General features: G+C 34.5%; 1 protein-coding gene across 3 annotated transcripts; it reads right to left on the reverse strand.

Moving 5' to 3' along the window:
- Positions 1-1321: 1321 nt before the first annotated feature.
- On the reverse strand, positions 1322-6337 carry LOC117909216 (zinc finger CCCH domain-containing protein 18-like). Of its 3 annotated transcripts, XM_034823161.1 has the most exons (9): positions 6151-6337; positions 4401-5266; positions 4149-4316; positions 3890-4069; positions 3411-3487; positions 3057-3144; positions 2932-3020; positions 2680-2806; positions 1322-1964 (listed from the first exon to the last, which is right to left on the reverse strand). In XM_034823161.1, exons 2-9 carry the CDS (start codon positions 5237-5239, stop codon positions 1898-1900), a joined length of 1635 nt encoding a protein of 544 aa, XP_034679052.1. In that variant the 5' UTR covers positions 5240-5266; positions 6151-6337; the 3' UTR covers positions 1322-1897. The 3 variants fall into 3 exon arrangements, with proteins under 3 accessions (XP_034679052.1, XP_034679050.1, XP_034679051.1); XM_034823159.1 differs by having other exon boundaries at positions 2932-3144; XM_034823160.1 differs by lacking the exon at positions 6151-6337 and adding an exon at positions 5392-6020 and having other exon boundaries at positions 2932-3144.
- Between the last annotated feature and the right edge of the window lie 16461 nt (positions 6338-22798).

Below are 22798 nucleotides of genomic sequence, written 5' to 3' on the forward strand. Positions count from 1 at the left end.
TATATAATCATGTAACTATAACTTAATTTTAGCAACAGAGAAAATCCCCCCACTGAGTTGTGTACACCTCCAGCTGTTTTTGTTCTCTCATTGGTGAAGCCCCCTAGAATTCACCAGTCACAAAGTTGAGTTGGATGCCTGAAAGGTGACTTCTTGGAAAATATTTCTTTTGCAGTCCTAGAAACACTTGCATATTATAGAATAGTGACTAGCAACAAGGATTGAAGTTATATGCTAGAAAAAAAAAAAAAAAACCCTTGTATGCATGCGATGATTTAATTATAACATATTCTCTTCTTCATTGGGCAAGTCATGGGTATTCAATTTGTTTCAGAGTTCTTGACCTAGTCCAAACATATTTCTTTCTTCAAGCCTCATTCACATTGGTATGTGCAACCATCATTCCTTTGTTTTCCCATCTTTATTTTTTGGTACTTTCTTCAGTTTAAAGATTATCCAATGTGGTTGTCAAGTCACTTTCAGATGGTGTGATCGGGTTTACAATAGGGTATGCCTTGGGCCAGAGATTAGTATTGGAGGGACCCATCAATAAATGGTGTCACTTTCAGAGCAAGCATCTGTCCAAAGATGATTGAGATAATTAGAGAGGGATCCAATGAATGAGACAAAGCATAACAATGCAGGTTGTCTTTATACGACTATAATTCCTCAACAACTACAACTTCTCCATTTTTCAATAGGTTAGCTTATTATGCTTATTTAACTTGTGGATCATATAATATTACTGTTTCAATCATTGAAATTTTGAAGATCCAGCAAATCTTTTATCTTATCCGCAAGAATAAAGTAGGCCTAGTGTGCACCCGTCTGCTTATGTGTTTATTCGAAGCCACTGATAATGAAGTGGGTTGTTTGGTCTGAATGATAGGAAGTCTAACTTCAACCATGGACCTCCGGTTTAGAAACAAACATTACAATATCTAATGTGGTCCAGGTGAAATGCTAGTGGGGTGAGGGCCAATATTTGAAAAACAGAAGCTTCCTTTTCCTTGTTCCCAACCCAATTATTGCCTACTTTATTGAAAATTTGGTGGGTTACAAGTAAAAAATAAAAACAAATAAAAATAAAAATTAAAAAAAATCAGATATAAATGATCTTGCAATATCCAAGGAGGGTGTCAAACCTTTTACAACATCTGACATGGCACCTCATGAGTCCATATATGAGTTATCATTTGTATGATCCATCCTGGCTTAATATTGGCATTGTTAATGGGATGGATCATGGGTTGGAGGTGAAATGTTCCTGTGTCTTGAATGATCATTTCTGGGCTCGAGCAAATGAGAACACAGGTGCAAATGCAGAAAAGCCTCATTTGCCCACAACTGATTAGATGAGGCAATGCAAACCCAACTCCATCATGTGAGGAGCCCCAGCAAAATTTGGAGATTCTCATAAATTGGTATGGGATGCTGCTAACTTTGCTTGAAGCCTTTTATGGTTCGGTGTTACATAAATTATAGACATGTATTTACCTCTAAAGACCCCGCATATACTCTAGTTTCTTTCTTTTAGTAGAAAACTATATTACACCCTCTCCTATAGATCCAGACCTCATTTCTTCTGTGATTAACATTAAAAAAACCGAAACAACTTTCTTACATGCAGATTTTGTGTATCATTTTCTTCTTTACTAGCTATGCCTCATTCATTACCTGGATAACAACGAGGAGATGTTTGCAGTGTTTCTTCTTCTGTTGGTATATACTTGCAGGGAACTTTGATCCATTTATCCATGAATTGTAAGGGGAGAAAGTGTAGGAAGAAGCTGTTCTGTATCAAACCGATGATGCTGCCTTTGAAACCTATCTGTTTTATACTCCTATCATTCATCTGTGTGTTGCTGAACCTATGTGACTGTAGAAATGCTGCTTGCTATATTGTAGAAATGCTGCTTCCTATCGGAAATGCAAATGGGCTATCCGGGAGTTCAAGACCTGAACTGTTAGTAGACAAAACAAATAATGCTTTGTTACATGACTCATAAGTATAATCATGAACACAAGCCAAAGAGGTTAGATTGTTTTTTATCAGATTAGCAACATGGGTGCAGCATCAATAATGCAGAAAAGCAAAAAAAAAACCGAAGAAAGCGATTTTCAGTAAGTCAAAGGCCAAGATTCTAAATGAGGCCCTTATATGATATTTCAATATTGTTTACTAATTCATTTTATCAAGTCTCATTTTGAAAATATTTTTTTACGTAACGACAATGCTGCATGCAAATGAAACAAACCAACAAACTCCTTCTAATTAGATGCTTTAAATCACATTGCATAATTTTATGTGGTTGGTATTTGATAATTTATTAAATAAAAACAATTATAATGGAGATTATATAAAAAAATCTAATATGATTAAATTCCATCACACATTTGTTTAGCTCATATTATATTTGCTCGTAAATAATAATAATAATAAATAAAAAATAAAAAAACTTTGAAGACCACCCAATTAAGGGCATTAATGCAACAAGCAGAATGGTAGCTACTAAAACACAAATATGCAGTGATTGACAATAATCAAAGGTAATGGGAATTTGGAACTTGTTACTAGTGAAAAGAAGATACCAAAACCCTTATGCTTTAAGGCTGCGAGGAAATGTTGCCAACCATAGATTCAACAAGGAAGAATCACTAATAGAAATGCATTTATACCTCTTATGATCGATGGGGTTGTTGACTGCACGCCATGGCTTATCATCACTTGTAGAGCCATTGTTTGAAACATCCAATGGATAATTGGAATGGACAACAGTCGGGAACTTGGAATGATTTGCATGTGCTATGGTTTGAACAAGACCAAGAAAAAGCGTCAAGTCAGAAGAGAGAGAACAATTCCAGAATGATGGAATAATGGCTATGACAAAAGTTAAAAATGAAAAAAAAGAAAAAGAAGCAATTTCAGACCTTCCAAGACTTTTAGTTCATCCAAGGAATAGCCATGGTGGAGCTGATTGGCCAGAGGATTTCGTGCTAGCTGCAGCTTGGAGAGACGCCTTGTCTCAAATTCAAGATCCAGCTTGGAGAGACGCCTTGTCTCAAATTCAAGATCCTGTGCAAACTCTTGCTCTTCCATAATTTGCTTTCTGAGCAATCTCGAGGTCTCCATTCCTCTAGGCACTGAAAGAGATGATACATATTAGAAGGTACACAAATGCTATAAGCCTATAAACACAAAGAAACATTTTCAAAACATACATACAATGCATAAATGCTCCTTATTTTTTATAATTAATTAAAAATTTATCAACAACGACCACATGGCATATGACCAAGTTTGTAAAGAAACTCACAGAAGCATTCCTCGAAAAAATCATCCAATTTAATTTTGCTTTGAGTTTCAATGGAAGAAACTCTGTGAAGCTCATGTGAAGGGATGTACTTACTCATGTGAAGCTCAGAATCCATGTCTGCATATTGCAAAGGATAATACATTGAAGACTCAAATTTCTCTGAATACTTCCTGCATGAAAATAGAACAACATATTTGTGAGAGAGATTGTAATAATTATCCTGGAGCTTAAACATCACAAGAAGTTCTAAGTGGTAAAAAAGCATAGAAAAATTTCCAATGGCTGGCAAGTACAGATAGTTAAAAATGTACTAAGGCTAATGTTCTAACCCGATTCACCCAGAATTAATCATATTTGAATGATTGAAAAGTGTCAAAAAATGAATTGATAGAACAAATTATAAATTATTACCAATATTATATCAAGTAGTACTTTTACTACATAGAATAATTCTAATGCGATAACGGGCAAAAAAATTTCCCACAATGCATGTGTTTTGATTTAAATGTCAATTATTGGGAAAACCCATTGCCGTTAAACAATCAAATCTACCACAAAAAAAAGGGGACTACCTATCACCAGTCCTTGGCTTTTCTCTGTAAGGTTTCACAAGAACACGAGCCCCACAAACATAATGTGGACTTCCCTTGGCCAAAATGCTCTTCACGGTATCAGAACTGTCAAAGGTTACAAACCCAAACATCCGTTTCTGCTGGCAGGGAATCCTCACATCCTCAACCAGTCCAAAGGTGCTGCAAACACCACCCCACAAGATAAGAAAACTAGAAGCAATGAAAAACTAGATTCAGTGAAGTTTGGAGGTTGAATCACCTGAAGTAGTCAGAGACATCTTCTTCAGTAAAAGTACTCTCAGCTGGAAATGTCAGATATATCTGCCGGGAACCACTTACAATTGGACCAGGGTCACTCCTCTCACTCCGGCTTTCCATGTATTTTGGCACGTCTTCTGCCAAAATTACTGAATGCTGCCCATGAGGCCTGCAAAATATTTGACATATTAATCAATTAATAACTACTTGCAAAAAATCCATGAATATGGAACCCCATGAACAATCATTGCACCTGTCAATTAGTCGAATGGTTCTCAACCGAGCAAGAAGCTTTGTCAAACTATAACCAGCTTTCCCATGTCGTTGGCTCTCAGTGAGGTACCCTTCAGCCTGAAGACCCTTACCATATCTCTCATAATACATCATAGGCAGAGAGGCAATGGAGACAGGATTGCCTCTTCTTGATTTCAGGAGCTCTGTTAACTCCAATTCCAACTTCTCAATTGAACCAGGTGAGAAAATATGATCATCATTAGCAAGATCATTTGCAATAGGGCTTAAAACTTCAGGAAAGACTTGTGCATGCAAGTATCGACAATTATTTCCATGCTTACAAAACCCCTTGTTGAAATAGTGACAAACCTTAACTGGAAATTCCGAACCAATCAGAGATCTTGGACCCGTCCTCACACTCAAATTTTCCACTGCCGTCTCCGGGTAATAGTAATCACCGGAAACTCCTAAAATTGCTGGGTTGACCTGTTCTAACTGTTCCTCTAAACCCAAAGGCTGACTTTGGAGACTATAATCTTTTGGTAGTTGCTCTGTAGCATGTTGGAGATATCGGTTCACAGGAGACGGAGAAGATGAAGGGAACCAAGAACCAGTTGAAGGAGAGAGAGGAGGGAAGTGAGGAGAGATTGGAGATGGTGGGTTTGGAATCAAACCAAGCTCTATTTTGACCCCTTCAATTATCATACGAATCGCCTTATCGGGACCAAAAGCCAACCGAATCATTTCTCCCTTACTAAAACCCTTAACAAGAAGATACCCTATAATCTTTGAAACATTCTCTGGTTCTAGTTTTTGAATTCTATTGAAAACAACTGCTGTGGACTCAGAAAAATCCATGTCACATCTAGAATATATATCAAGTCACTGCAAATACAACACAACAGAAAAACGAACATGAGAAAAATGATTGAGTACTCATAAAAATGAATTTATAAATCACCAGAAAAGAAAAAAAAAAAAAAAAAAAACCACGCACGCACATGACAAACCTTATCTATGAAAGAAATGAGATTTGGGTCAAAAGGAAAAGGCTGCAGACCGAGGAAACAGAAAGCAATGAACCTATATCTAAAGATTTAGGTTTTTGCAAAATGGAAAAATACCATATATTCCATGAAATCTGAATTTACATTCAGAAAAGGAAGATCATGTGTATATACTATTATCTCTTTCACATTCTCCTCTTTTAAAAGGAAATATGTCTAACAGGATAAGTCAATACAGCCGAAGAAAAGCTGTAAAATTAAGCCAAAGATGAACTTCTCCCAAATCTAGAATAAAATAACTACAAAATAAATGAGATACAAGGAAAAATCATTCCATCCAAACATATTAACAGAAAATATCACTGATTTAAAAGGTGAACCCACAAACAAAAGGCCCATTTATAAAGAATAACAATTGCACTTTTGGAAATTTTATTCGGAACCACAACATGAAGCTTGAATAATTTCTCAACAAACCCTTTTTTCTTCCATGTTTGAATTTTTGTCAATAAACCCATTTTTTAAGACTATCCCAAAAGTATTGGCTTTCCTGGGAAATTGACTAAAACTCAAAAAGAAAAAGTAAATGAAAAAGAAAAAACATTTTCACACCCATATCCATACACAAGCAAATCTTCAGAGGAAGCCCATAACAATCATTCCCATCCACTCACCAAGCAGGAAGAAAAACCAGTTTTTTTTTGGCAGGAAAAAACACAAGAAACAGCAAAACAAAACTCAGATCCAGGCAATCCAACATACCACCACACACTTTGAAGAGAAAACTAATCCAAAGATTCAAACAACATGATTAATGCTTTGACTCCATTTAATCTCCCTCTCATGTCTCCACCCCTCTGCAAAAACGACATCATCTTAATCTCAAAAAGCAGAGTGTCAGAAAGTATGCTTTAAAGGGAGCACACTGTCATGAGCTCAAAGCCAACATGTTAATATTAATTTGCATAATTTCAATTTATAAAGATTTACTCAACTTTTTCTTCTTCTTTTTTTTTTTCATAGCAATTACTTCAGTTGTGCACATGTTGTAATCCCCACCATATTAATAAACAATTTTCATTTATGAAATTACTATTTTACCCTTTGAAGCTATTGGAATCCCATGTATAGAATTCAAAAAAAAAAAAAAAAAATTGGGAACTCCAATGCAGGTTTGTCCACCCAGGTTCTAAGATTTGCACCATTGGATTGGCCTTGAGATTATCTCAAATGGGTTTGGGTACAAAGTGGGAATGGACACTTCATTTGGACTTAAAATATTGATGATAGATGGTTGAAATGCAACTTTGATTATATAATTAAGGTCATATGTAGTCACCTCATTGGTCACTTGGGGCACTAATCATCATTATAAGACAAAACCCACTTGCATCTTTTGGGCCCCAACCCTTTTTTTTCCCTCTCGCTTTGGAGGATACAATTTCATTTGCTTTTTGTGAGGGGCATTATGGTCAACAAGACAATAAGAATACAATATTTATTATATTTAACTATATTATTAATTTTTTTTAGTTTAGATAATTTTGGAACCACAAGATATATATACATATACCCATTTTCTGTTTTTTATAATTTAAATGCACTTAAAATCTCCATATTTAAAAAATAAAAACACCCTATCATTTTAAAAATTCAAATTAATCTTAAATTCTCATTTATTTCTCTATCAAATTGTATTCATGGTCATGCTAATCATTCGGGATTTTATTATCTTTTTGATATATTCGAATGAAAATTTAAATTCTTAAAAATCAAAACTTTCCATAAATTCTAAAAAAATACAATTCAAATTGAAAATTAGAAAAAAAAAAAAAAGGTAAAACTACTTTTGGTAAATGACACATAGAATTTGTAGTAGTAAATGGTAGCGAGAGATTGAAGGGTAAATGATTGAATTTGTAATTAAGATATAATGAGAAGTGGGCTTTGTGTTGATCACAATACCCACCTCTTTTCTTGGGTTTTTGACCATTTCCTTCCCCTCAAATCCCTCCATTCCCCATGATTCTTCATTGATTCTCTCTCATGATCTCATCTCATTTCTCTATAAATCTAGGGTTTTTAACCATTGACCTCAAAACATCATCAATAAAAATCTAAACGGTTCAAAGTTTAAAACCCTAATTTAATTTTAAAAACACAAATTTATGGAAGATTTTTTCTTCCCAAATTCAAAACTTTTTTATAGCAAAATTAAAATTAGGGTGGGTGACGTGGGTCCTTTTCAAAATAGAAATTATTAAAATTTATATTCTTTTTGCCACATGAAATACAAATCTTTTCTTTACACATCTTTCTGTTTCCATCCAAGAAAGAAAATATACTAAAGTATTGAAAGTTCCCATGGGTATCTTGAAGAGTAGACCTACGTACAAATAAGTTATTTTCAATGTCAATGACTCAAATGTACATTTTGTACAAGTTTCAAGGAACTCTGCCGGCTACTCAGCTTTTGGTCACATCCAAGGGACACCCTTATATTAATTAATTTCTTCATGAAATCATATCTTAGCCATCCCATCTATTGATGAATCCCAATGATTTGAGGTTAATAGTTTACATCTATGTGAAAGTTCACTATCAATATATATTATATGTCTATATATGATGTTGCTCCAAATAATCGGTTGGTTGAGATTAAAGTATGATTTTATGTTTTTATGACAAATTTCATCTTAATAAAAAACTTACTCTATACAAGGAAATATGATACGACAAATCACTTTATGATTTGTATTTTTTTGCTATTAAAAAACTTCCATTATATGGAAATTTGTTTTCTGAGTTACAACGAATCATTTAATGATATGTACTTTTTTATTATTATTAAAGAGATTGTAACTTTAATATACGAGATATGTTTATTGGTTTTGAAAGAATGTATCTTTTTCGAAGATCTGTCATTTTTCGTTTACTTGTAAATCACGAGACATTTTCCTAAGCCGAGTCATTTTTCTAAAACTATTTTCGCTATAATACATTATTACCTAATTATCATGCACATCATGTGTGTCATTAGACAAATTATAAGCAATAATATAACATTATTTTTTTATATATATAAAGGATCATGTAAGGGTATGTTTGAGATACTTTCCATTTTTTTTAAAAAGGAATATTGATATTATAAATTTTTTATTAAACATCAAAAAAAGTCATCGTATAAATCAAAATAAAATGATGACAAAAAAAATATAGAAATTCTTATTGACCTTAGAAAAGGGACTTTTCATTGATCAAATCCAAAAAGCCTAAGCCTAGGATAAGTTTTTATTTCCCCCTTTTTTTTTTTTTTTTTTGTAATTTCGAAGCTTCTCTTAATAAGAAATGGCAAAAAAAAGTGTCATTATATGGCGGAAAGACATGGATAAAAGAAGAAAATGCAAAGGGTATGCAGTCTGGCTGGATGGGGAATGAAAGGTTAAAATGATTTAACTTCTCAAATGGGTAAAGATGATATCCAAAAGCAATGGATGATTCATGTGAGGTGTCACTTTCATTCATAGCTGCTTCACATGAACTCACCTAATCATTGTTCACTTTCCAGGCAACATGTGGTGCACTTTGAAAAACAAAGCAAAAGCGGAAACTACACCAAGCATAGCCATATCTTTCTAACCATTTTTTTTCTCATCCCCGCATTCAATGGGGGCTCTAACATTTTTGTTGACCCCCACCCCCTACCCCCTACCCCCCCTCTCCCTCCCCCTCCCCAATGTACCTTGTCGAGGGTCGTTGAGAAACAGTGCTCTTTTTCTATCACATTTCTAGAATGAGCACATGCATAATTTCTTATTATTTCTTTATTTATATTATGACATTGGATCCAAAAAAAAAAACCCCTCAAAATGTAGTCAAATTTAGTTAGGCTATTGTACCATAGAAGTAAGGATGTGGTTTTATATACCTATGCATTGCTTTTAGTCGTTGGATTGAATCAACTCAAATGAGATAAATTTATGTTGGTCGTATTATATTACAATTTCTAAATATGATCATCTTGGTTTCTTTAACTTACTAGGTTGCTTTTCAATATGATGAAGTTTTGAAAAGTTATTATTGTTAGTTTTTTTCCCTATAACGTGTGGTTATATATAATTATATTTATGTAAATATTATTTAAGGGTATCAATTGATAGGTGGGTGAATCAATTGATTCGGCATCTAAGAGTCTAATGTATGGAAGATTCAAATTATAAATGGGGAGTTAGAAAATTTAATTTATATGACTGTGGTGTTACAACTTTTGTAATTCTATCATTATGAAACTTATTTTGTACATTATGTTTATGAGTAATGGATGAAAATAAAAAAGTATAACCTATGCAATTATAGAGATGCATTCAAATTAATAATCCACCATTACCCCTTCATTTATATATAATGGATGTAAATAATGAGTATAACTCTTATATAGTCTTTGATGAGAAGACTAAGAGATGTACAATTTTCTATAAGTTAAGGTCCCAAACCACATCTTATGTTTTTTTTTTTTTTTTTTTTTAACAATATACACTACATAAGCGACTCATCCATCATATGAAAGTAGTGAGTTGAAGATCTTGACAAGACAATTCACAAGGTAACTTAATCTCACTTAAAAAATGTTATTGATATCATGGATCAAGGTAAGAATATGATCGTTATTTTAGTACTTACATTTATTTTGTTTTATGCATTCAAAATTCTTTTTTTAAATAATTATTTCCATATAAAGTTTATAAAAGTTTGATTAACAATTCTCCAAATGTAATTCAATGTCACAATTTAGCTTTTGTGATAGAAAATGCAACCCTCGGTCCTGGAGTCAATTTGAAGAAAACAATCAAGAGAAAAAGTAAAAGAAAAGAAAAAATTAAAAAAAAATTAAAATTTAAAAATCATTTTATATGTTTCTTCAAACCCATTTCATGTATTTTATTGTATTATATAAAATTAAATAATTTTAAAATATATAACTTTTTTTGTTTTATTTTATAATAAAATCAAACATGAAAAAAAAAATTATTTTTTTAAATATTTTTAAGAACTAAACATAATCTAAGAGTTTAATGGTTTAAGCTTTGTAATCAATAAATCAACCTAACATTCAATTAATTTTAAATTCTTGTGTGACGATATTTTATGTAAGCTAAATTAAAAAAAAAAAGAAAAAAAAAAGACACATTTATAAGAGGGAAATGTTTATCAATTTTTTCCCTAAAGCGACATCCTCACTTATATGTGCTTCAATCCTATCATTAATATAATATTTATAAAAATTTAAATAATAACAATTATTTATTTTGTTTTAAATTAATATTTTTAAATTTAAATATTATTGTTGAAATTTGTTAACAAAAAAATTTATCTTAATTTTAGTGTTAAATATTTTCATATGTGCTTTAGTCTTATCATTATTTTATTTAGATAATACAAACCTATAAACAATTTAAATGATTTAGATAATATTTAAAAATTTAAATAATAATAATAAATGGATATTCATTGTTTTAAATTAAATTGTTTTTTAGATATAAATATGATTGATTTAAATGTTATTGCTGAAATCAATTGATTCATTTGTGAAATCTCTTTCTTTTGAGAAATTTTTTTCCATTGATTCGTTTCTTCACATTCAAATTTAAAACAAAAAAAAAAAAAAAAATTGCTTTCTATGATATTTATTGTTACTTAAAATATTAATGTCAAATTTTAAATGATACATGAACCACCACATATCCCATTTATCCCATTCAACCACTACCATAAATAAACATTATTTTTTAAAACACAAAATAGTATTAATTTTTATATAAATATAAATTGTACAAAGATGGAATGTCTTATACCAAAATTATATATTTATTTGTGTTTTTAAATTCAAAAGTTATATTTTATTATTATTTTAAATAGTCAGGTTTTTTAATTATTAAATAAATTAACTTTAAATTATGAAAAACTAACCCATTGTGGCCCTCGCATTTCGGCTCATGCATTCCAATAGCGAAACTCGCTTTTTATATATTTATTCGATGAAAATTTGATTTTTAGAAAAAGACTTGAAGCTGCCACTTATATTTGTTTTATTTTTAAAGGGAAAACAAAATATAAAAGAAAACCCTAAGTGTGACTCTTTAGGGAAAGACAGTATGTAGAAAACCAAAATCGGGTTTGGAGGTCAGATTACATATTGGGAAGGTACAGTGGTGAGCCGTAACACCCCTCTAAACCCTATAATAAGGTATCTACTAAATAAGGTGAGACAAGTGTGGCGATTGATAAGTAAATCAATGGATACCGAATGAATATCAATTAAAACAGAATAACCGAAAGAACAAGAGGGGCAAATAGTGTACCTAAGCGATGAGCTGATTTGCTTCCTGGAAAACAAAGGTTGGTAAATAAATACAGAATAATCGCACACATATATTAGAGTGAAATAAATAAATCATGTATAGCAATCAATCAACCAATCAATGAGGAAAATCCATATGTTGGGCCCTCACCAAAACTCGATTTATTTTAGCATAAATTGGTCTCACAAATTCCATTGTTTTAGAATTATGAGAAAAAAAAAAAAAGCATTCTTGCCTATTAAAATTAAGAGAGATAGAAGATTATTTGAAAACCATAATGGAATTAAAACTATTTGAGATAAAATTGGATTTTTGAAATTTATTTAAAAAATTGAAGTCTCGAAGATTACTTGAAAATTGGAGTTTTGAAAATTAAATTTAAGAATTGGAATTTTGGATATTAAATTTAAAAGAAATTGGAATTTTGAAAATTAAATTTAAGAAATGGAATTTTGGAAATTAAACTTAAGAGTTGGAATTTTGGAAATTAAATTTGAAAGAAATCATAATTTTGGAAATTAAATTTGAAATAAACGAAATTTCGGAAATTAAATTGAAGAATTTGAATTTTGGAAATTAAATTTGAAGGAAAATCGAATTCTAGAAATTAAATTTGAAAGAAATTGGAGTTTTAAAAATTAAATTTAGGAAATGTAATTTTGGAAATTAAATTTTAGAATTGGAATTTTGGAAATTAAACTTAAGAGTTGGAATTTTGGAAATTAAATTTGAAAGAAATCAGAATTTTGGAAATTAAATTTGAAGAAAATCGAAACTTCGGAAATTAAATTTGATAGAAATTGGAGTTTTAAAAATTAAATTTAGGAAATGGAATTTTGGAGATTAAATTTTAGAATTGGAATTTTGGAAATTAAATTTAAGAATTTGAATTTTGGAAATTAAATTTAAAAGAAATTGGAGTTTTAAAAATTAAATTTAGGAAAGGGAATTTTGGAAATTAAATTTAAAAGAAATTGGCTTTTGGAAATTAAATTTGAAAGAAATTGGATTTTGGAAATTAAATTTGAAAGAAATCAAAATTTTGGAAATTAAATTTGAAAGAAATTGAAATTTTGGAAATTATTTGAGAGTTTGGAGTTTTTTTTTTTTTTTTAATTATTTGAAAAAAAAATTGAAAACATGAATAGGGAATTAAGAAAGAAATGAGGGCATTGAATTATGGCTCAAAGCTTTTCCGAACCTTCATTTTCATAGTTAGAGAACGCCCCAATCCCAACACTTCTTCTAGATTATGGCAATTTTAAAGCTCTAAACACATGCACAATTTTAATTTTTAAAAGACATTATTATTGGTGATAATAGTTGTAGGGTGAAACATGGAGAATCATGGCAAAATCACAAAAGCCAAAATAATAGTATAATAGATGGGTTGAAGGAATCATACTGAGTCACCCACTTTATACTTTCCATGAATTCTATACAAGTCACTTCCGTTGGGATTTTTTATTATTATTATTATTATGATGTCACCTAAAATAAGCCTAGGCATCACGTTTAATTGCATAAGCATAAACAAAGACCTCAGTGACTCCTAACTGCTCCATAGATTGATCAAGCGCAAACTTAAATGGGTACCACAGTTTTCATGAACTCAGATCAAATTAACACTGAAAATAACATCAAGGCATGAATGAAAAAAAAAAAAAAAGAACGGTACGAACGACAGAAAATGTGGGAAACCAAAGCAAGAGCCACCAATCCGTTTATGGGTTTTTAAATTGAACAAAAACCTATGAACAACCCCCATGAAAATTAGAGGGAGTGATGCTTGAACCCGAGTGTAGAGTTGCTTGAGAAAAAGAGTGAAGGTGGCTTATGTCATTATTGTAGTGGTGTCTTGCCCCTTCAATGGAATATGGATTTTTTCAAAAAAAAAAAAAAAAAACGAGTCTTCCAGTTCCCATCTTCACCCTCCCCACTGGTACCCTGTTTTCTGCAACCATTTTCTTCCTGAATCACCTTCCGGACTCTTCCTTCTTTCAGTTCAGCTCATTCGGACCACTCCCTACAACTCTCTATTCCAATCTCTCTATCTCTTAATCCCTCCAAAATGAATTGCCCATGGACCAAAAATAAAAAAAACTTTCCCCCTCCCTCCAGAACTGAAAATCTCCTCAAATCTTCACCCATGAACCACCATCTTCCTCCCTTGCTTGCTCTGTTTTTTTTTCTCTCAGGTATTGGTGGCTCTCTCGTTCACCCCCCCTTTTTGCTCTCACATCTGCTACCAGCTTCACTGTTCTTGGCTCAACAAATACGTCATCGTCCAAACCACCACCATGGCAAGGTGGTGGTCTCCTTGGCCATGCGTCCCATGCAGCTTGCTCTTTCGGAAACCGGCCCTTACTCTAAAAATGAAATGTTCAACCAGCTCCCAGGTAGCCCAAAAAGAGGTTTACAAATATGCCCATCTTCGATAGAGTTCACAGGTGTAATGAAATATGAACACTGAAGTGAAAAGAAAGTGTGAATAGTGAGTGAAATGAAGTGAACTCTATCGAAGACAAAGAAAGATCCCTAAAGGTACACAAGTATACAAACTCACTCAAACCATCAAAGGAGCAAAAGAGGCTCTAAAAAAAAACCTAGGAGAAGAGTAGCTCTCAGAGTGCCTCTAAATCTACGCTATGGATCCAAACTCCCTCTAAAGATGTCTCCAAAAGTGACTCAAAGATCGATATCAAAGTTGAGTAGCGGTCGAACCACTTAGGAGCATAAGGGCGAGCACAAAGAGAAAAACCACGCATCTACTATGCAAAATAGGATGGAATATGAAGTTGTGAGAACAAGGTGTGGAAAGACAAGTGTTACCTAAATCTAAAGTAAAGAATGAGATGCGACTCGGAAGCAAACAAAACTCAACTCAATTTGACGAAACAGTGATGATTCACGTGCCTAGCTGGTGTACCTTGAGTTTGGTCCTCAGACAGGAGTAATCAATAAAATTTATAACCTATATCACCATGCACTAGGATAGCCTTAGCTAATATAGCATAGTGGCTCTAAGATCGTTCACTGGAAAGAGTTTTCAACTTACAACTGATACCAATTCAAAGTTGAATTGGTGCTTTTTCATTTCAAGGTTAGCTTCAAAAGAAAACATAAACTTTGGTTGAAAAAGGATTTGTTTTAAGCTAACTAAAAAGAAAGTAATGGGAATTACTTATGAAGAAAAGCGTTCCTTGGAGTTTTAGGATCACTGGGGTTAGGTTCCTCATGCAAAAACAGAGCTCCGGTCACTTGAATCTTTTCCTCGTATTAGAGAATTAACATATAGTTAATTCTCTAACCGGTGTTGTACAGATGTTTCCCTAATGGATTTTAGCACTAAATCCCTCTCACTGATGCAACTTGCAATGACTCGTGCCTCTCACCTAGCATTTGCCATTTAAGGTGATCATTAACCTTAGACTTCCCTTTTCAAGCTCGCAAGAGATAACTAATGGATGTCTCCTTATAGTCCAAAAGCTTACCAAGTGTTGGCAATTCTAGAAAATCCTACCTTCAAGTCACCTCCCAAAGGCTCGCAAGAGGTAAACTAGTGCATCTCAATGGATAGAGATCACTTGCCTTACCAAGTGTTGGCCTAGGTGAATTGAAGGTGTTTTAAGTTAACTAAAAACATAGAAATCATTAACGAGTCACACTTTCTCTTCATTAACAGCTGAAACAACAAAACTACCAATTCTTGCATTTGGGGCCTTACCCGGCTATCTTAGCTCCAAGGAACTAAAAGTCTAACCACTCATTCTCTGAGAAAACATCCTCAGAGCTTGTTTGACTAGTAAGAAAAATAAATACAATCAAAACGAGAAGGTAAGGCAGAGCAAAGCTCTGTATTTTACTTCCTTTGAAAAATATACAAAAGTTGTCTCTGAGAACAAGCTCCCGAGATATCTCTATAATGGAAATTACAAATAATATATATGAGGCTATTTACCCTTTGTTCTTATTTAATAACTAAGGAATCCTATAATTGGTGGATTACAAGGAGATAATGAGGATTTAGACATCAAATATCTGAAGCAAAAAATCTAAAAATGTCGGTCGCAAATATCTAGAAGCACTCAGGAGAATTTCGCAGGCGTGCAACATGGCTGCGAAATTTCGCAAGCTGAAGGACACTATTTCGCAGCCAAAGGCTAATTTCGCAGCCTGCGAAATTGGCTTTCAACTTGGTGTGATCGGCTTTCAATGGCTATAACTTCTTCATTTCAGCTCCAAATCGTGCACTGTTTGAAGTGTTGGATTTCTGACTTCCCAAGCTTCGAAACGACATATAGTATGCATAAATTGAGCTCCAGGAAGTGCTCCAAAAGTGTACAACGGTTGCTATCCTCTTGAATTCTTCATGTTAAATTTCTCTCTTTGCTTTCTCTTCTTGCATTCATGATTTGCTTATGGAAAAGGACTATAAAGCTTCTAATGAGCTTCCAATTGCTTTGTCATGGATTCCATAGAACTCTCCTCAATCTTGGATTGCTTTGGTGATCAAATTACTATCAAAAGCACCAAAACTTACACAATTTGATTAGAAACGATTGCAAAGGTACTTAATATGCTAATTGAGTTAAAAGGTAATAACTACTACTCAAAAGTGTTTAAAAGAGTTAATTACAAGTTATCAAATAGCACTTTTTGAGTAGTAATCAAGTGACCGATCGATATAGGTGTGGTCCCGACTCAAACTGAATACAAAATGATAGAAAGTTGGTCGGTCGATATAGGTACGACCTCGACTCAAACTAAACGAAACTGACAAGAAAATGACCGATCGATATAGGTGCGGTCTTGACTCAAATTGACATGGAAATGATAGGAAGATGGCCAATCGATATGGGTGCGACCCTGACTCAAACTAACATGGAAATGATAGGAAGATGGTCGATCGATATGGGTGCGGCCCCGACTCAAACTCAAATAGACAAAACAATGAATGATCGATTGATATAGGTGCGGTCCCGACTCAAACTGAGCGCAACGGATAGGAATATGACTGATCAATATGGGTGCGGCCCCAAAACGCAAACTCAGACTGACAAGATGGTGACCAATGGATATAGGTGCGGTTCCAACTCAAATTGACATGGAAATGATAGAAAGATGACCAATCGATATAGGTGCGGCCTCGACTCAAACTGAACGAAACTGAAAAGAAAATGATTGATCGATATAGGTGCGATCCCGACTCAAACTGACATGGAAATGATAGGAAGATGGCCGATCGATATGGGTGCGACCCCGACTCAAACTGACAAGACAATGACCAGTCGATATAAGTGCGGTATTGAAAACTCAAACTGACAAAATGATGAATGACCGATCGATATAGGTGCGGTCCCAACTCAAACTGAACACAAAATGATAGAAATATGGTCAATCGATATAGGTGTGGCCCCGACTCAAAGTGAACATGGAAAATGACCGATCAATATAAGTGCGGCCCCAAACTTTAACTGACACGAAAAATGATAGGAACATGGTCGATTGATATAAGTGTGGCCTCAAAAACTCAAACTAACACGGAAAATGATCGATCGATATAGGTGCAGCCCCAAACTCTAACTAACACGAAAATGACTGATCAATATAAGTGTGGTCCCGAAAACTCAAACTCAAAACTCAAACTGACAGGATGAATGACTGATCGATATAGGTGCGGTCTCGAAACTCAAACTAAACTCAAACAGACATGAAAATGATAGGAAGATGGTTGATCGATATAGGTGCGATATCGAAAACTCAAACTAACACAGAAAATGACTGATTGATATAGGTGCGGCCCCAAACTTTAACTAACATGAAAAGTGATAGGAACATGGTTGATCGATATAGGTGCAACCCCGACTCAAACTGAACACGAAAAGTGATAGGAACATGGTCGATCAATGTAAGTGCGGTCCCAAACTCTAACTAACACAAAAAGTGATAGGAACATGGTTAATTGATATAAGTGCGACCTCGACTCAAACTGAACAAGGAAAATGACAATGATCTGATCAAGTGGCCTAAAGCCAGAGGATAACTAAGATAACAATACAAGCAAGCTCAGCCTGAAGGGATATGCCCCAGTATGACAACTCATAAAGATCGATAACTAGGTTAAAAGATAAAGAAGCTTGTGAAAGGTCCGACAATCTCAAGAAAGGAGGGTATGCCCCAGTATGCAACTCATAGGGGTCAACAATTAGATCAAAAGATGAATGAAGCCTATGGAAGGCCCGATGCTCTCGGAGAAAAGGGTATGCCCCAGTATGCAACGGAGAACAAACGGTGATGTGCCTAAAAACTACTGTACTCTGAAATATGTTCATCCATCACGTAATGAAAATGTCCAACCTCAGATAGGTAATGCCAAACAGGATCATGTATCGTGACACCATGCTGACAAAACAAAACTAACTGATTAATAACAATAATAATGATCAGTGCTCAAAATGAAAAGTGCAAACAAATCAACACTCAACATGCCAACTGTCAAAGTGAAAACATCGTCACTAATAAATCAACAATCTGTCAGGCTCTGCCATCATGGAAGGTGTTAAACCTAAAGTCCGAAAGATGTATGAAAGCACAACCAAGGTGATCAAGGACTGATCTACATCTCCTCCTAATCGAGAGAGAGATGAGGTCATGTGTCACGGTGGGATGTGTAAGATAAAAAAAGGTAATGATTAGGCTTTGGTATGATAGAAGGCATGAGAGTATCCAAGGTGAAATGTCTGAGTAAGAAAATGAAAGGTATGTAAGCATCTAAGATCATCCAAGTATGTCGAAACATCCAACTAGGTGGCTATGCCCCAGTATGCAATGAGGACAACATGAAATAATGCAATGATCTCCCTCCAAAAGATGGATATGCCCCAGTGCAAATGATCTGATAGGGTGACTATGCTCCAATGAAAAATACTTTCCATCTTGGCTATGCCCCAATGTAAAGTAGTGTATCCGAGTCAACAACTACTGAGGGAGACCATGCCTAGTATACGCCAACAAATCAATCTATGAAACCAAGGTTTGGTTAATCTTGATTTTGATGATAGCAAAACAAGGTTTAGAACTAATGACTATATTTCAAGTGTGATTAGGCAAGACGATTTCCAAAGTAGCAATCACAAAGACAAATCAAGCCAAGGAGAAATCATGAAGAAGAATACCACCTAAAAGAGAAGTGTTTTTCAAGACCTAAGCTTCATAAGATCTCTTTGTAAGGTTGTTAGTGCACTGGAATTTTCATGCATTACATTCTTTACTTATGCACCAAAATCATCCAAGAGTTATTTTGTTTTAAATATTTTAAGAATTGGATGATTTCATGTTTTCAATTAAAAGCTTGTGTTAAATGTCTTTCAAACTTGTTTTAAAATGTTTTAAGTTGAAAAAGTTGATTGTTGAGCCAAAAAATGGCTCAACCGGTTGAATCAGATGAGGAACTGGTCGACCGCATGCTCAACCAGTCGAGGCCCGGGTCGACCCACAGCTTAACCGGTCGAGGCTTGGGTAGACCCCAGCTCAATCGGTTGAGGGTGCAAAAAACCTTCTCTTTCTTCCAAAACGGTTGTTCAACCGGTCAAGGTTGAACCTCAACCGGTTGAGGTCCGGTCGAGGTCCAACGGTCACCTGCCAAGCATTAAATGCTAATGACTAGTCAACTGGTCGACCCCTAACTCGATCGATCGAACTCCCAAACGGCTAGTTTGGCTTTTCTCTTCTATAAAAAGGCTACAATCTTCATTGTTTAAAAAGCTTAACCTTCACAAATCTTTCTTGATTATATTTGAGCCTTGGGAGAGTATTTTTTAGTGCACCATTGTTCTAAAACTTGCATATCCTTAGTGCACCATTCAATCCTAGTTTTTTTTGTATCATTTGAGCTTAAAGTTCTTGTGCTAGGATTTTTTAGAGATAATTTTATTTGTAAATCCTTGAGAGGAAGTTGTTCAAGAGTGGGATATCTCTTGAAAAGTGTAAAGGGTACTTGGAGCCAAAAATCTAAGAGGGTGAATTGGAACCATAATCCAATTGTATTACTTGAAGGTTTGGTTTGGAAGCCTTGAATTAGTGGAACCTCAAGCTCGGGATTGAAGCTAAATGGGAGTGGATGTAGGTCATGTTGCGCTGAACCACTATAAACCCTTGTGTTTGCATTCTTTCTTCCCTACTCTTTAATTTATATGCAATTGTTTTTACATTGGTTATTATATACTTGCATATAATTGTCTCTTGCATTCACATAGTTTAAATTTGCAAAAAGAGACCATCACCCTATTCACCCCCCCTCCCTTTGTAGGGTGATTACCATAGGTTGGATTAGCCTAATATTGCTAACACAATCAATCTCAACTCTCATTGCCAAAAATGAAAATATCTCAACATAATCCATATGAATCAAAAACCTCGTGCTACATGAATGTGAATGAAGTGGCTATACCCCAGTATAAACCATCTGAATTGACTATGCTCCAAGATAAATCAAAGTCCATCGCCAGCTAGAGGGCTATGTCTCAACACGTGCAATCTCTGAGGCAACTGTGTCTCAAAATGAACCATCATCTCAAAAATCAATCATCAATAAGTGGAGTGTGTCTCAATGCAAAATATCGAGTGGGGTGACTGTATCTCCAATAAAAGTGCTCTCTGGAATGGTTGTACCCTAGTGTGGGGTCATCCTACTAAGAAACCGTCATCGATGCGCGAGGTATGTCCCAGTAGAGATCATATCACCTCCAAAAATCCATCACTAATAAAAAGGGTATGCCCTAGTGTAAATCCATCACCTCAACTTCCCATCTGTCATGCTCCAAGAAATAATCTCCAACCAATCTCAAGTATGGCCCATGTGTGAGCCGTTAAGCACAACGTGTGAAGTCATGGCCTTAGGGTGGTCTTAAGACGCGGGACGTAATATAGGCCAATGTAATAGGGTGAATGAAACAAAAGGAAACTAGGCTCAAAGATCCCAATGATATAATCCCCATACCCCTCATGCATGAAATGCAATGCATAGAAAACGTCATGAGTCTCAAACCTAGGGGTCCCCACATGAAAAGTGATGATAAAAGAATGGACACATCGAAAAAGCAAGAATAAAGTGTGGATGCTGAACCCAAGTCAAACATTTAGCAAGATGAGAAAAGAAATAAATAAGATGAAGTAGAGTGAAATGGAGGAATAGAACAAAGATAAAATAAGGCAGAAAGAATAGAAAAGTAAGATGGTCAACCTGCATCAAAGTATGGAAAGTAGTCATATCCGAAATAGATGGAATGATGGATAGAGCAAGGATCCAGAGATACTAAAGAAAGGTCGCTCACATTTCTCACAAAAATCGAATGGATGACTCATACTCTCACCCAAACTATACATTAAGATGAATCTCAAGAATATGCTCTCATGCGAACTCTCTCTAACACACAAACTCAATGAAGCAACATGGCACGTCCATACACATGCCCAAATGGAGAATAATAAAATGAACAATGCGTCATCATCATTTTTTTTTTTTGCACATACTCTGAAGCAACTGAATGATTGCCTATGAAATACATAGCTAAATGAATAAACTCTCCCCATGTACTGATGTAACATGAATCCTCACTAACAAGACAACCTCTTAAAATAAGATTTCTGGACCACTGCCCGTAAGGCGAACGAGTAGGAAGAATGTGATAATCCTCCATGCAGTGATGTGTGAAAAACCACCACTCAAGGTGAAACAAGGATAATGTCGAGTAATCAATGATGAAAGAAAAAACAAAGAACGAATACCACAAGTGGTGATATGTGATATCGAAAAATAGTGATGAAATGATGTCCAAGTGGAAAATATCACAATGAAGAGTGATAAATGAGACCTGAATATGTATGTCGGGTCTGGAACTCATGATGTATCCAATCATAGTATGCAAGCACTACAGGGTCCCCAATAGGTAAATGAGGTGATGAAAGAAAAGGCTATGTGCTCGTGTGAGGCTCAATGGGCTAGCAACAGGTAACTTTATATGTGAGGGTGATAAAGTAAATAGGCTCCTGAAATGATGACTACCCATCCTATAACCACAACCTCGAACATTGTGCTTTCAAGTTCTCACATGGTCAATACTAAAGACTAGCATTCGTCCAACAAAGTCATGTCAACTCCTTTAAAATCATATGAAAGCTCCCACTGATGCTCTATGATAACCATCAATGTCCTCTGACAATCACCTCACTCTATCATCATAAGCCACTCACCATTATCTCATAAAATCACCATCTCTAGTCATCTCAACTCTCTAAAGTCAAGTGCAATGGCTCAAATCTAGATGCCCCAAGACAACCCCTCTGCCTCAACAACATCATCAAGCAATCAAACCACTCTCTCATTGTGATCCATCTATCATCATGCAAAACTCATCTCAGGTCTAACTATCTCGGACTCTAACTAGTTAGATAAAAGAAATAATGGAAAGAACGGGCAATGGTACTGTAATACATGAAGGCGTGTAAGGATGGTAAAGGTCGTATAATGGTACCAAGGGTAGTGTCATGTTAAGCTCAAAATGGGTAGGTCAACAAGTCTAAAAAGTTAGGATATGGATATAGATACAGTACTACTCTAATTAGAAGGTGAAATGGGTCACAATCTCGAACTCCCTAGGTCGATCTCCTAATCCTAGGTCAATAAGCTCAATATCCTCCATGATAGGTCAGACCAAAGTGATCATGATGCATAAGTGAAAATATGTCTCATATTAAAAGCATAGCACACATCAACGCAAGGTATGCAAAACATACTCATTAGAAAAGAGAATAACACATACTCAAAATAAAAAGATCATATCACTAAATGAACCAAATGAGTACATCATGTGTGAAGCGATAAAGGACTACAAATGACTAGACTCTCAGCATGAACTATAAACAACAAATCTGAACCAAACTGGACTCAACAAAGCAACTCTAATGAACTAAAAACTGGACCCAACAAAACGGGAACGACTCTGATGACGACCATAAATCAAAGTGAAATGTATTATAAGCTAAACGGC

Source organism: Vitis riparia, chromosome 19 (genome assembly GCF_004353265.1).
Source record: "Vitis riparia cultivar Riparia Gloire de Montpellier isolate 1030 chromosome 19, EGFV_Vit.rip_1.0, whole genome shotgun sequence".
NCBI lineage: Eukaryota > Viridiplantae > Streptophyta > Magnoliopsida > Vitales > Vitaceae > Vitis > Vitis riparia.